This window comes from Cherax quadricarinatus, chromosome 41, assembly GCF_038502225.1.
Source record: "Cherax quadricarinatus isolate ZL_2023a chromosome 41, ASM3850222v1, whole genome shotgun sequence".
Taxonomy (NCBI): Eukaryota; Metazoa; Arthropoda; class Malacostraca; order Decapoda; family Parastacidae; genus Cherax; species Cherax quadricarinatus.
Genome location: NC_091332.1, coordinates 10,101,567 through 10,117,528, shown reverse-complemented (window position 1 = coordinate 10,117,528; position 15,962 = coordinate 10,101,567). Strand labels below are relative to the sequence as shown.

The window sequence follows — 15,962 nt, the reverse complement described above, 5'->3', positions numbered from 1 at the left end:
CAAGCCTAATCATATCCAGTCCACAACTTTAATTTACTAAAGTAGCTGGTTTTAATATTGTAATTATTAATTTAATGTCGGGTTTAGCTTTTTGTGAGAGTGATAGGGAATGGGCATCGAGGGAGTTACAGTCCTGTGACCCACTGTGATTTAAGTCCCACTTATCCCACCCAAATTACTTGCCTGTAATAATTCAGGTAATACCCTGTAAACCTCATGCAGGTAATTTCCTCACATAATAATTCACAAAACCATCCTCTGATGGACTAGGACAGGAAAACAACTAGACATTGTTCGTACAATTTACTTATCATAAAATAGGGTAGCAGCATATAGTAGATATTCCCACAATTTAACGCTTACTGAATAGGGTAGCAGCATACTGTGAATGTTCCCACAGTGCAACTCATATAATAGAGTAGCAGCAGGCTGCGGGTGTCCCCACAAAGTATCTTCCATATAAAATGGATAGCAGCACTCTGCTGACGTACTAATTTTATTAATATGAAAACAACACAAAATGTCTTAGTGTTTTCATCTTTTGTTTTTTCCAACTATATGTTAATGTCACTTGAAATTATTATCAATAAGTAACATATCTGTGATGGTAAACAGGGTGATCTTCTGCGTGGTGTACTCTGGCATTGTGCTCAACATCCACAACATGACGGGCAACGAGTTCGTCAACTTCTTCGTCTTATCTCTGGTAGAGATCCCTGGTAACCTGCTGGGCATGGTGTCGGCACAGTACCTGGGTCGAAGACTAGCTATCATCTACAGCCTCTCCCTCAGCGCCATCTTCAGTGGCCTTTCCTCTACTGCAATCACTGGTAAGACTTGGAGAACGGAAGGACTTGGGTAAGTCAGGGACAATGCCAGTACTGCCTGTACTATTAGTGAGCCCGAGTTAGCAGAATAAAATAGGAAGAAGGCAACTAATTCTAGTCATGAAATCAAAAGTTTTGTGCCTCCTCTTTTAGATCAGTGGTTGCTGGTGACTTTTTGCGGCTTGGTTAAGCTCTTTGTGACGGAGGCGGTGCTGGTAGTGTACATGCAGATCGGGGAGCTCTTCCCAACACCACTTCGTTCCATATCTTACGGTGTGACGGCGGTCACCGGCCTCTCAGCTACTGTTCTTGTCCCCACGCTCATGGCCTTGGTATGTCACACTTGGTCTCATGTTAACTCATTCAGATCAGTCATAGTATTCACAACCTACAAACTGAAAAAAAATGGAAGACGTTTCGACTCGTCCTGGATCATATGATAATGATCCAGATTACAGGACAAACCGAAACATCATTCAAGATTTTTTTCCAATTTGTGAGTTGAGAATTCCTCCAGCCATAGTATTGGGACCTTTATTCTATGCAAATAGTTTTGCAACCCTTGCAAATTTTTGCTTGTATGATGTAACTGTGTGTGGTCTCCGCAGGGCAATACGGACAAGAAGCTGCCTTATTATATCCTGAGTAGCCTGTGTGTATGTGGAGCCATAGTGAGCACCTTCCTGCCAGAGACTCTGGGCCTGCCTCTGCCTCAGACAGTGCACCAGGCTAACCGTGTGGGCTGTAACCAACCTTACTGTGCCATTATCACCCACTGGACCAAACACAAAACAGCTCCTAGAATGCAGAATCACAACAAGATGGAATCTGCCGTCAACGGCACCTCTTCGTTGTAGCATGAGAGTAAGAAAACCAGTTAGGTCGAGACACGCCAAGCTGTCCACAACAATTTTCTCCGGGAGACGAAGACTAAATAAAATTCTGAATCATGTATGTTTAAAGTTTATGAGAGAATTGTTCTCGACAGATTATTGTGGGAAATTCCTACATCCACAACTGTTAATAATGTCAAAATTTCACAAATGATGTGTATCTAGATAGAGAAAAATCCTAAATAAATATACACGTCAATAATTACATAACTTTACTGACCTTAGGGATGTGATGCTGCCGCCATTGAAATGCTCAACTGAAATGTTTTAAACACTAAAGTAGTGCCCATTCACAGTAGGTTAATTACGTTCCCCAGATTGTAATGTTTTTCCTTATTAGTGTCCTTGATCTTAATGGCTGGAATACAAAATTATCTTATTCCTATATAGTTTTCTTTCAAGCAAAACGTTTTTAAGAAATGCTGAATATAATACTCAAACGAACATGAAAATATACGTAAAACGTCTGAAAACCCGGGAACTAACAAATTATTACAAATAAAAATACTAGATTTCCTTCATTGTCTTCATGCTGCTGGTGGACAGCCACCTTATAAACATTGTCTACCAGATGCTGGTGGACAGCCACCTTATAAACATTGTCTACCAGATGCTGGTGGACAGCCACCTTATAAACATTGTCTACCAGATGCTGGTGGACAGCCCCATTATAAACATTGTCTACCGGATGCTGGTGGACAGCCCCAGTTATAAAGTACCTCCCCTGAGATTTTATTTTAATCAGGGGAGAAGCGTTGAACACGGAGAATGGAAGGAATTCAGGTTCAGTCCAAGGAAGGGTAACTCCAGTTCTATGGATCAAGTGCCCCTCACTAGCACACACCTCCCTACGTACACACCTCTCGATGTATATATCCTTACCTCCTCTGAAAACATATATGCCTTTGCCGACTCAGAATTTAGAGCATTTAGAGATATGTACCTCAGGGAAGGTGAATTCATACCAGTGAAGGGCTTTTGGTCTAAGGAAATACAGCTTATGTTTCCTTCCTTGTATTAAGTATGATTGCCTCCCATTAACCAGGCGCCGTATGATCCCTACGAGCTTAGCGCTCTCTATGAATGCAATAATAAAATGATAAATCTCACAATTTAGGTGTCCGGAGTGGACGTCTGGGCAGTTGGTGACACGATAGGGTGTAAAGAATGCAACTTGTTGATACAAATATCAGCATGGGGACATGAAAAATATACCAGTTGTCACGAAAAAATAAATTTTCCTTCCTCCTAGGTTTGGGCTTTGTTTATTTTAATTTTCGTTAGGTTCAAAGCCTATCAAAAGGCCTTTCCGGTTGCCTGCCCCTGAACAAGCGTCCCTGAAGCTGGGGTCTGGGAGCTAACTATGGTGTTCGGATAACTTGTTAACTGTAAATAACGATAAATTAAGAAATCTCTAATATAAAAGCAGGGTTAATAATTAATTTCTAATTTACCTCAGACCACAAACAGCATGATCACTAGGTTATTAAGGACTACTGCATATATATAGCTACACATATTCTACCTATTTGGGGTTTCGCCCCATTTGTAATGGAAATGATAACAGTTCAGGTAAATAACTAACTGATCACAGGATGGCCACCTCAAGCTAGTAAAATCATTAATGTGGACCCTTCACACACCGAGCATAGTGGTTGCCAAGAAATCCTCTGATACCTTGCATAAAGCGCTTACATTGCTTGTCTCTACTCTTCCAAGTGTTCTGGCGACTCGATAAATTGATAGGCTAGGGAGGAAGACCTCCGAATTTGCGTTGACACACATTTTAAAATCTGAGAATTATCCTCCAACCTCCTTGATGTTTGAAATGATAAATAGTTTCTGCCTTCCCGCCACACCTACCAAACAATAACAAATCATGTTAATTAACATCGCTTCCGAAGGCAACGTTCTAATAGTGTTCCTTAATAATTTTCGTTACTTAATGACTTTAGTCTTCCCGAATTGATAAGCAAACTTAATTTCCCTGAGGAAGTGTTAGTTTTCACATTATAAGTTAAACCCGCGCCCACTTCAACAAGCGCTGTGTTTACATGTTATAATACTCGAAATATTTAGTAAATACTTGTTATTGAAGCCTCAGCAGGAGATTTGAGCTTATATCGGCAAATTTACACTGGTGTATAATAAACATTGACATTAAGCCATTCAATTAATATTAAAATTAACGTGTCCGTTTGATATAACTGTTCGCTTAACAAATGCCCAAAACGTTAACCTTACTATGGGCTTCGCAAAAAAATACTATCACTTTCGTAATTAACTCCACATACCTATGAACCTTAGTACAGTGGTTAACGAGGTCACCCCACAACAGAGATATGTTTACTACTGCGTTTTATGACCCTAGTAGGTTCAGCGCTTCTTTTTTATTATATTAATAATAATTACTACTGCACCTTGACATAGACTCTGAACAGAGATGAACAAGGAAACACAGTAAAGTATAACGAACCATTTTAGCAGGAGGTTAAGAGTAAGTAAACCATTTGACCTCTTTATACTTTGTGTGATAATCAGTGAAATATTTCTTCATTACCAGTTAAACTTTGTCATTTTTGTCACTATACCCCGACTGATTTTTACCGTTGTTTCACAAAGTCTTATTGTTACGTTATCATAACAAATTCATAACAGCACAGAGCATGTGGACACGGGTGTAGCCTGTACTCAAATGTTTGTGGCTCCAGAGTTCGTCTATGTTACTGGCCCAGCCACCGGTCATATACTCGCCAGCAGTTGGTCACACTATTCCTGGACTGTTTGTCTATATCATACCTACTCTTAAAACTATGTATGATCTCTGTCTTCAACAAGATTGTTCACCTTATTAACTAAACTCAGAATGAAGAGGTGATTTTTGACATCCATGTGGCTGGCTCGTTTACCAACTCCGGCCAGTGAACCATGACTGGCCTCGGCGTTTCAGTCTGTGGTGAAAAAGCATCAAAAAAGCTCATTTTCACGGACATACTGAAGTTCTAACCATCACTCCATTGAAGGCTGGACCATAGTGAATTCAGTGCATTCGTATTGGTTACTTCAGAAAACCGAAATTGCACTTAATAATTTCTTTAATAACATCATTCGGAGTCAGAAAGGGAAAGGTAATACAAGTATGATTTTATTTATGAGTGTAGTCCAGACGGAGATATGGAGAGAAATTATTGTATCCCAGAGTAACTCTCGCTGGCACGGGTTGACGACCTGCCGAGTGTTGGGTCAGCACACACAACCACGCACTAGCGTAATTGAACAAGTTTTTTCCCCTTTTAAGCGAGATGAATAAACTCGGCACTTGTCTACCTTCACTTTCAGATGCCCTCCCTCCCTCCCTCCCTCCTTGGGGCAACACTGATAAGCGGAAAACAAAATATGAGAAATGTCAAGAATGTTTTATATTCGATTCTTTGAAGCAAGTTAAGGAATGATATATCTAGGTTCTCTGGGTATCGCAAACTATTGCATCTATACAACAGGGAGATGGTCAGCGAGGAATATCTCAACAGTATGTTAAATAGTTTGTAATATTTAAGCCCTGTTGTATTATTTATGTAAAAATCCCATCTTAAAGGCATATTTAACTTAGTCAGTTTCACATTATACTATGAATAACAACAGTAGTAATAGTTGTAGTAGTAATGGTGAAAATAGCACTATCAATATTTTAAAGAGAAATGGGGAAGAATGTTATATAAAATTCCTATTGTTAAGCTTCATACTGAACTATGACTCTCACCATTGTTTTGATAATGATCTGCCCATGACTTTAATGTTATGATACCGTCTTCTGTGTCGTCGAGGAGGCTGCGTTCACAAGTCGGCTAACCACTGCTTTTATACTCTAATGCTAGCAATAGTTTCGAGATTAACTATGATAAATAAAGTTACGTGAATGCGTAACGATTTTATCTCTGTAAAAATATTGGGTATCATCTTTCAAAATACTGCTTGGTATTTGACTTTGCAAATGTTTACTTACTATATGAGGGGCCGTGGCACAGAGGATGTGTAAAGACAAGTTCTGAAAAAAAAAACCTATAGCAAACGTAGACTTTTATTAAATACGATATATCACCTAAAAGAAGTACTTTATAAGTCCTCTTGAAGGTAAAACGTCGTATAACTAAAAGATCTGCTATACATTTTTTCCTCCGTCCCATACCTGCCACTCACGTAGCCTTGCTACCCACTCCCACACAAAGTACAGGTATGTTGCAAGGCTTTTGTAAGCTTACAATTCCTTCCCATTGTAGAGAGGTATATTGTTCACCACATAATGATATAAATTAGGAGTTTATCGCATTGCTTATCAATGAAAGCTCGCGTACTGCAAGTTTGTGTATTGCAAAATCACTATACAGTACAAGCGTTGTACTCTGAATAGTGAATGTGTAGAAATATTTGATATCTAAGCTTAATATATGTCTAATCATCAAGACAACGTGTGCTCGATTTTGTTTTAATTGGAAGTTTTTGCACTTAAGAGATATTGTGTGTGTGTATATATGTCGTGCCGAATAGGCAGAACTTGCGATCTTGGCTTAAATAGCAACGTTCATCTTGCCATATAGGACAAGTGAAAATTTGTGTATGCAATAATTTCGCCAAAATCATTCTGAACCTAACGGAAAAAATATATTTGATTGTGTTTGTTTAGCACTAAATTATTGTAAACGTATTTAAAATATATTTAGTTGGGTTAGGCTAAAATAAATTGTTCTTGTTATAATAAGGTTAGGTAAGTTTTCTTAGATTCTTTTAGTGCAAAAATAATTTTTTTTTACATTAACATTAATGAAAAAAGTATATCTTTAAACGTATAAGAGAAAATTTCAGAAAGGACTTAATTTTAAATGAGTTCTTGCTAACTGACCAGTTTTACATATTCGGCACCACACACACACACACACACACACACACATATATATATATATATATGTATATATATATTTTTTTTTTTATTTTTTTTTATTATCACACCGGCCGATTCCCACCAAGGCAGGGTGGCCCGAAAAAGAAAAACTTTCACCATCATTCACTCCATCACTGTCTTGCCAGAAGGGTGCTTTACACTACAGTTTTTAAACTGCAACATTAACACCCCTCCTTCAGAGTGCAGGCACTGTACTTCCCATCTCCAGGACTCAAGTCCGGCCTGCCGGTTTCCCTGAATCCCTTCATAAATGTTACTTTGCTCACACTCCAACAGCACGTCAAGTATTAAAAACCATTTGTCTCCATTCACTCCTATCAAACACGCTCACACATGCCTGCTGGAAGTCCAAGCCCCTCGCACACAAAACCTCCTTTACCCCCTCCCTCCAACCCTTCCTAGGCCGACCCCTACCCCGCCTTCCTTCCACTACAGACTGATACACTCTTGAAGTCATTCTGTTTCGCTCCATTCTCTCTACATGTCCGAACCACCTCAACAACCCTTCCTCAGCCCTCTGGACAACAGTTTTGGTAATCCCGCACCTCCTCCTAACTTCCAAACTACGAATTCTCTGCATTATATTCACACCACACATTGCCCTCAGGCATGACATCTCCACTGCCTCCAGCCTTCTCCTCGCTGCAACATTCATCACCCACGCTTCACACCCATATAAGAGCGTTGGTAAAACTATACTCTCATACATTCCCCTCTTTGCCTCCAAGGACAAAGTTCTTTGTCTCCACAGACTCCTAAGTGCACCACTCACTCTTTTTCCCTCATCAATTCTATGATTCACCTCATCTTTCATAGACCCATCCGCTGACACGTCCACTCCCAAATATCTGAATACGTTCACCTCCTCCATACTCTCTCCCTCCAATCTGATATTCAATCTTTCATCACCTAATCTTTTTGTTATCCTCATAACCTTACTCTTTCCTGTATTCACCTTTAATTTTCTTCTTTTGCACACCCTACCAAATTCATCCACCAATCTCTGCAACTTCTCTTCAGAATCTCCCAAGAGCACAGTGTCATCAGCAAAGAGCAGCTGTGACAACTCCCACTTTGTGTGTGATTCTTTATCTTTTAACTCCACGCCTCTTGCCAAGACCCTCGCATTTACTTCTCTTACAACCCCATCTATAAATATATTAAACAACCACGGTGACATCACACATCCTTGTCTAAGGCCTACTTTTACTGGGAAAAAATTTCCCTCTTTCCTACATACTCTAACTTGAGCCTCACTATCCTCGTAAAAACTCTTCACTGCTTTCAGTAACCTACCTCCTACACCATACACTTGCAACATCTGCCACATTGCCCCCCTATCCACCCTGTCATACGCCTTTTCCAAATCCATAAATGCCACAAAGACCTCTTTAGCCTTATCTAAATACTGTTCACTTATATGTTTCACTGTAAACACCTGGTCCACACACCCCCTACCTTTCCTAAAGCCTCCTTGTTCATCTGCTATCCTATTCTCCGTCTTACTCTTAATTCTTTCAATTATAACTCTACCATACACTTTACCAGGTACACTCAACAGACTTATCCCCCTATAATTTTTGCAATCTCTTTTATCCCCTTTGCCTTTATACAAAGGAACTATGCATGCTCTCTGCCAATCCCTAGGTACCTTACCCTCTTCCATACATTTATTAAATAATTGCACCAACCACTCCAAAACTATATCCCCACCTGCTTTTAACATTTCTATCTTTATCCCATCAATCCCGGCTGCCTTACCCCCTTTCATTTTACCTACTGCCTCACGAACTTCCCCCACACTCACAACTGGCTCTTCCTCACTCCTACAAGATGTTATTCCTCCTTGCCCTATACACGAAATCACAGCTTCCCTATCTTCATCAACATTTAACAATTCCTCAAAATATTCCTTCCATCTTCCCAATACCTCTAACTCTCCATTTAATAACTCTCCTCTCCTATTTTTAACTGACAAATCCATTTGTTCTCTAGGCTTTCTTAACTTGTTAATCTCACTCCAAAACTTTTTCTTATATATATATATATATATATTATATATATATATTATATATATATATATATTTCTTATATATATATATATATATATATATATATATATATATATATATATATGTATATATATATATATATATATATATATATATATATATATATATATATATATATATATATATATATATATATATATATATATATATATATATATATATATATATATATATATATATATATATATATATATATATATATATATATATCACACAAACGTACATATATTTTTTTTCTTCAGAAATTTGATTTATCAGTCTTAGAATGACAGACATTAAAGTTTAAATAAAAAATACTTTTGAAAGTTAAGAAGTTATGCAGTTACTAGTTCGGTTCTACTTTCATCTTCAGTTGTGTGCAGTTTGCATTGTTGGGTTTGTTGCAGTGTGGGAAGTGTTGCAGTGTAGGAAGTGTTGCCTGAAGTATAACCTGGGTGTGGAGGAGCGTTGACCAAGAGGTAAGACTGGGCAGGAGAAAGTACGTAGCGAAAGTAGTTTTCTCCTGACCAGAGCCTGATAACTCTATTATGGACTACACATACTCTGCCTGCTGTTCACGTAGTTGTCCCACTCTCTCTCTCTGTCTCTCTCTCTCTCTCTCTCTCTCTCTCTCTCTCTCTCTCTCTCTCTCTCTCTCTCTCTCTCTCTCTCTCTCTCTCTCTCTCTCTCTCTCTCTCTCTCAAATATGTATAACACTGGTATTACATCGATAAGCCACATAATTGCCCACTCTTTGATACAAGTCTGTCATTAGTTTTCCATCACAAGCAAGCGCAAAGCAGTTAATAAAATACTCGTATATGCCTGTAAACTGCTTAAAAAGATTTTATGGCAGGAAACCGAACTTTTAAAATAATTTGCTATTGGCAATATATATATATGTATATATATATATATATATATATATATATATATATATATATATGTGTGTGTGTGTGTGTGTGTGTGTGTGTGTGTGTGTGTGTGTGTGTGTGTGTGTGTGTGTGTGTGTGTGTGTGTGTGTGTGTCTGTGTGTGTGTATCTTTCGCACTCTCATGCGTTGTCAGAAGCTATGCAATGTTGCAAGATAGCAACAGATAGGAGGGGAAATTCTCTGAAGCAAGGCAGGGTATCAGTGGCGGATCCATGTTGCCACTGATGCCAAGGTAATGAAAGTAAGATGATGTTTATGATGTGTAAGACTGAATGATAGATTGCAATGAAGTATAACGGAAGTGAATATATTTAGGTATTTGGAAGAGGATGCGTGCATAAATGGATGTATGAAATATTGGGAGAATCAGCGAATAGATGAAGGATGGAAAGTGGCTGGTGTTTTGAGGAGTCTGCTTGTCAATGGATGTAAAAAAAAAAGTAATGTGCCAGAGTATTGTGGTTTAATATTTTTGCACAGGTGTGAGATGCATTTTCAGTGTTGCAGTGAGAGGCGGCTGGAGGCAGTGGAGACGTGCTCCGAGATTAACGTAGCATAAATATTGTACCAAGACTAAGGAATGGATAAAATAGCTTGTTGGTGTGATAGGTACAATTCAGGGGACAAAAGAGGTTCCTGAAACGGTTCATTTAGACACGATGAGGCCAGATTGGTTGTTCAAGAAGTGTATAAATCTAGGTTGGATGGATGGAAGGTGTAGATGACATCACATAAAGGGTTAAGATGAGGTTATGAAGGTTTTTGAGAAGTAAGGCTTGGTGTATCCTGCAGACGTGTATGTGTTGAGTGGAGAGACTCGTAGTTTTTGTGATACGATGTACTGCTGGAGTGTGAACAAGGTAACATCTATGAAGAGATTTGGAGAAATTGGTTCGCTCAACTTGCGTTCTGGAGGCGGAAAATACACTGAGGTGTAATACTGCAATAACATATCTCAGCGTTTGCAGTCTGTGTCTTTTTCCAACTACTTGTCGGTATCACATAACGTTTTGACCCACAGCTTTGGGTCATTTCACTAAAATTAAATTTCACAAAATAAATATCACACTACAAGATGTTTAATTTATTGTGTGTGTCCGGGTTGGGTAAAGTCAGTGTTTTTTAGAGGGGGGGGTAAAGGGTTGGCGGGATGTGAAGGGGGATGATGGAGGGGGAGGTGAGAGGAAGGCAGTTCAGTACGTGAGATGACACTAACTGCAGGGACGTAGACAAACCCAAGGTGATACAACGGAGCTACGCTACAACTGTCCTGAGAAGCGCTAGACTCGTAGGTGCTCGCACAGCGTTTAGTGGGTATGCTAGGTAATCATATGTGATCTGAGAAATGGAAAGAGTGCCTCCAGTCCCTTGGATTAAGAGCCCTTCCCCAGCATCAAGGCATCCCTTGAAGCGGTTAGTAATCGTAGAATCTCTCTTCCTATCCTCCTGGCTAATGCAGGAGCCGCGCTCACATAACGCACTACACAGTGTGGTGCGGAACTCACCTAGTAAGTTTATTCAGGTATACACAAATACAGTTACATAGAATTATCATACATAGCAGCATATGTGTAGAGAACCTGGGATAACCCAAAAAAGTCAGAGTGACTTATTTCCATTGGGGTCCTTTTTTACTTTATTATTATAATATAAAGGTTATAATATTTTCTTATTATTCTATAATGAAGATAACATCTTATTATCATACTAAAAAGACTATCTACTACACGAGGGTCATTAAGACTATCTACAATACGAGGGTCATTACTTGGAATAAGGTAAAATTTACACGTATGTTAGCTAAAAAATAGAAAATCATTCCCCTACCTTTCTGTAGCTACATTCATCAGACACCTTTTGGCACTCTTCTTGTTGTGGTGAACTCAGCTAATACACAGTGTGGTGCGGAACTCAGCTAATACACAGAAGACAGTGCGACTCTGAGCTCAGCTGATGCGTCCTTGACTTGCGGTAGTCGGGCCGTGGTCCTTCCCACCACGTACGTCCCTCAAATGGCACACATTGCTGCCCATAAAGTCATTTTTTTAATGGTGCCAGACCTTGGCCGGAAGCCTGTTTTTGCCTTTAGGCATGTTCTTTTTTGAGCTGTGGTATAATGACACTGACATTTACCCTTCCATTCCTCGTGTTCGTGACCAAGAAGCTATTCACTGAAGAAATTAGCTCCCGACGGTATTCTGAGTTTAATAATAATACCGAACAATAATTATTTTAATAATGCACTGTTTATTGCATTCATGGGAGAAGGCCAAATTCGTAAGGCTCACACAGGGTCTAGGAGGTAATCGGGTTCGATTCCTGGTAGGTGAAGGGTAACTAATCAGGTGTCAAAAATAGTTTACACTGTAATATAGCCTTCGGGGCGCTGATGCCAGGTGAACCCAGTGTCAGGCTGTGTCATTGTTGTGTACATGGGATAGCTGTATATAATAATTTATCTTTCGAGAACTTTTGCAACCCCATTATCGAGGAAGCTATACAGCGCTCCTGAACTAGATACCAAGTGCTCCTGAAGGACGTATAGAGGGCTCCTGAAGGAGGCGCAAGCCTGAATAAGGCTTATGAGGAAGTTAAAGAGGGCTTCTGAGGGAGTTACAGAGAAGGGGTCCTGAGGGAGCTACACTTTGAGAGGGAGTCAACTGGCAACCGTCATCCACCTACCCTTGTTCCCCCATTAATTAAGATGAACACTACATAAGGTCGACATATCACGTGTAGCCTCGTCTGGTAGCTCAAAGGTTACAACATCCTAACGACACAACAAATCAACCTGATTTTTCTATTCTCGATACATGACTATACACCATTCACTAACAAAATTATATTAAATCAACCTATAAGTGCATGGAAAAATCTTTTTACTTTATGTAGCAAAGACTCTCCTAATTTTTTCTTACCCCATTGCACAATATATTCCATGGGAAAATTCGACACAGAGCTGCAGAGAAAAGCACTTTGGAAATGTTGAAGCCTCGTGAAGGAGCCCAGAGTTGCTTAACATGCCACACATGCTTGAACACTGCAAATATTATATATATATATATATATATATATATATATATATATATATATATATATATATATATATATATATATATATATATATATATATATATATATATATATATATATATATATATATACAGAAACAAATAACAGGTTGGTCTTGATCAGATGAAGTAATAATTATATAATACTTATTATTAGTAGTAGTAGCATTTTTATTAACATTATTATTATTTATTTATTCAGTCATACAGCACCCGGGGACTGGGAGGCATGAGGCTTGATGCGAGGAACGGGAGGATAATTCCAATTCCTTGCATTAAGAGCCCTTCCACGCACCTCCGTTAACAAGCGAAAAGTGAACAGATGACAGGAAGCTGTCCAGTGTAGACACCATCAACTTACACTGTCCAGTGTAGACACCATCCACCTACACTGTCCAGTGTAGACACCATCCACCTACACTGTCCAGTGTAGACACCATCCACCTACACTGTCCAGTGTAGACACCATCCACCTACACTGTCCAGTGTAGACACCATCCACCTACACTGTCCAGTGTAGACACCATCCACCTACACTGTCCAGTGTAGACACCATCCACCTACCCTGTCCAGTGTAAACACCATCCACCTACACTGTTTAGTGTAAACACCATTCACCTACACTGTTTATTGTGGACACCATCTACCTACACTGTCCAGTGTAGACACCATCCACCTACACTGTCCAGTGTAGACACCATCCACCTACACTGTCCAGTGTAGACACCATCCACCTACACTGTCCAGTGTAGACACCATCCACCTACACTGTCCAGTGTAGACACCATCCACCTACCCTGTCCAGTGTAAACACCATCCACCTACACTGTTTAGTGTAAACACCATTCACCTACACTGTTTATTGTGGACACCATCTACCTACACTGTCCAGTGTAGACACCATCCACCTACACTCCAGTGTAGACACCATCCACCTACACTGTCCAGTGTAGACACCATCCACCAACACTGTTTAGTGTAGACACCATCCACCTACACTGTTTAGTGTGGACACCATCCACCTACACTGTTTAGTGTAGACACCATCCACCTACACTGTTTAGTGTAGACACCGTCCACCTACACTGTTTAGTGTAGACACCGTCCACCTACACTGTTTAGTGTAGACACCATCCACCTACACTGTTCAGTGTAGACACCATCCACCTACACTGTTTAGTGTAGACACCGTCCACCTACACTGTTTATTGCAGACACCATCCACCTACACTGTACAGTGTAGACACCATCCATCTACACTGTTTAGTTTAGACACCATCCACCTGCACTGTTTAGTGTGGACACCATCCACCTACACTGTCCAGTGTAGACATCATCCTCCTACACTGTCCAGTGTAGACACCATCCACATACACTGTCCAGTGTAGACACCATCCACCTACACTGTTTAGCGTAGACACCATCCACCTACACTGTCCAGTGTAGACACCATCCACATACACTGTTTAGTGTAGACACCATCCACCTACACTGTTTAGTGGAGACACCATCCACCTACACTCTTTAGTGTGGACACCATCCACCTACACTGTCCAGTGTAGACACCATCCACCTACACTGTCCAGTGTAGACACCATCCACCTACACCGTCCAGTATAGACACCATTCACCTACACTGCCCAGTGTAGACACCATCCACCTACACTGTTTAGTGTAGACACCAATCACCTACACTGCTTAGTGTGGACACCATTCACCTACACTGTCCAGTGTAGACACCATCCACCTACACTGTCCAGTATAGACACCATTCACCTACACTGTCCAGTGTAGACACCATCCACCTACACTGTTTAGTGTAGACACCATCCACCTACACTGTTTAGTGTAGACACCATCCACCTACACTGTCCAGTGTGGACACCATCCACCTACACTGTTTAGCGTAGACACATCCACCTACACTGTTCAGTGTAGACACCATCCACCTACACTTTAGTGTAGACACCATCCACCTACACTGTTTAGCGTAGACACATCCACCTACACTGTTCAGTGAAGACATCATCCACCTACACTTTAGTGTACACACCATCCACCTACACTATCCAGTATAGACACTATTCACCTGCACTATCCATTGTAGACACTATCCCCTAAACTGTCTAGTGTACACACTATCCACCTACATCCATTCTCCAGAAGTTCATTTACGGATATCACTTAGCAACATTAAAAATACCTCTAATTTCTTACTTTATTCGTGGAAAAAAGCGCTAAAGCCACTGGGGTCAAACAGATGAAAACTTCTGGTAAATGTGGAAATACCTGAAACAGAAAAATTCTCGGCTCTTCTCCATTGTGTTACGAGACAATAGTCACTCCAACACATTCCACTGAGGATCTTGAAAGCTTCTGGAACAACTGTCGGTGAGCAGGGTAAGGGGAAGTAATGGTATAATGATGAGCTCTGCAATGATGGCAGGTATCTGGGTGGAAGTAATGGTATAATGATGAGCTCTGCAATGATGTCAGGTATCTGGGGAGGAAAGTAGTGGTGCAGTGATGAGCACTGCAATGATGTCAGGAATCTGGGTAGGGAAATAATGGTATAATGAGTACTGCAATGATGTCAGGTATCTGGGGAGGAAAGTAGTGGTGCAGCGATGAGCACTGCAATGATGTCAGGTATCTGGGGAGGAAAGTAGTGGTGCAGCGATGAGCACTGCAATGATGTCAGGTATCTGGAGAGGGAAGCAATGGTATAATGAGCACTGCAATGATGTCAGGTAACTGGGGAGGGAAGTAGTGGTACAGTGATAAGCACTGCAATGATGTCAGGTATCTGGGGAGGGAAATAGTGATATAATGAAGCACACTGCAGGGTACAATGATACACATTACTTCCCTGCAAGATATTAGGTATCTGGGGAGGGAAGAAGTGGTACAATGATACACATTACCTCCTTGCATGATGTTAGGTGTCTGAGAAGTAGTGATACAATGATGCACATTTCAATGCATGATATTAGGTATCTGGGGAGGATGCATGAACGTTCCGAGTCCGTCAAGTAGACAGTTGGAGTCTTGAGGACAATTGTCTCCAAGATTTTTACACAGTCACTCAGGATTACAGTGAAAATATGTCACATTGTCTGAAGTTATTTGATTATTCAAGTGTAAGTCTATATAATATATTATATATGTGTCCATAATACCTGCGCACCTTCAATATAACTGAAAAGTTACACTTTTAAGTAAACTATTA

At 40.1% G+C, this 15,962-nt stretch overlaps 1 protein-coding gene across 1 annotated transcript in view; it reads left to right on the top strand.

The window, feature by feature from the left end:
* The window catches only part of LOC128695815 (organic cation transporter 1), a 28,976-nt gene extending 27,054 nt beyond the window's left edge, over window positions 1-1,922 (top strand). The window contains exons 8-10 of the mRNA XM_053786680.2: window positions 616-830; window positions 981-1,159; window positions 1,436-1,922. Coding sequence (XP_053642655.1) covers window positions 616-830; window positions 981-1,159; window positions 1,436-1,684 — 643 coding nt within the window. The 3' untranslated portion in view covers window positions 1,685-1,922. The remainder of the gene's footprint in view (window positions 1-615; window positions 831-980; window positions 1,160-1,435) is intronic.
* Window positions 1,923-15,962: the final 14,040 nt, after the last annotated feature.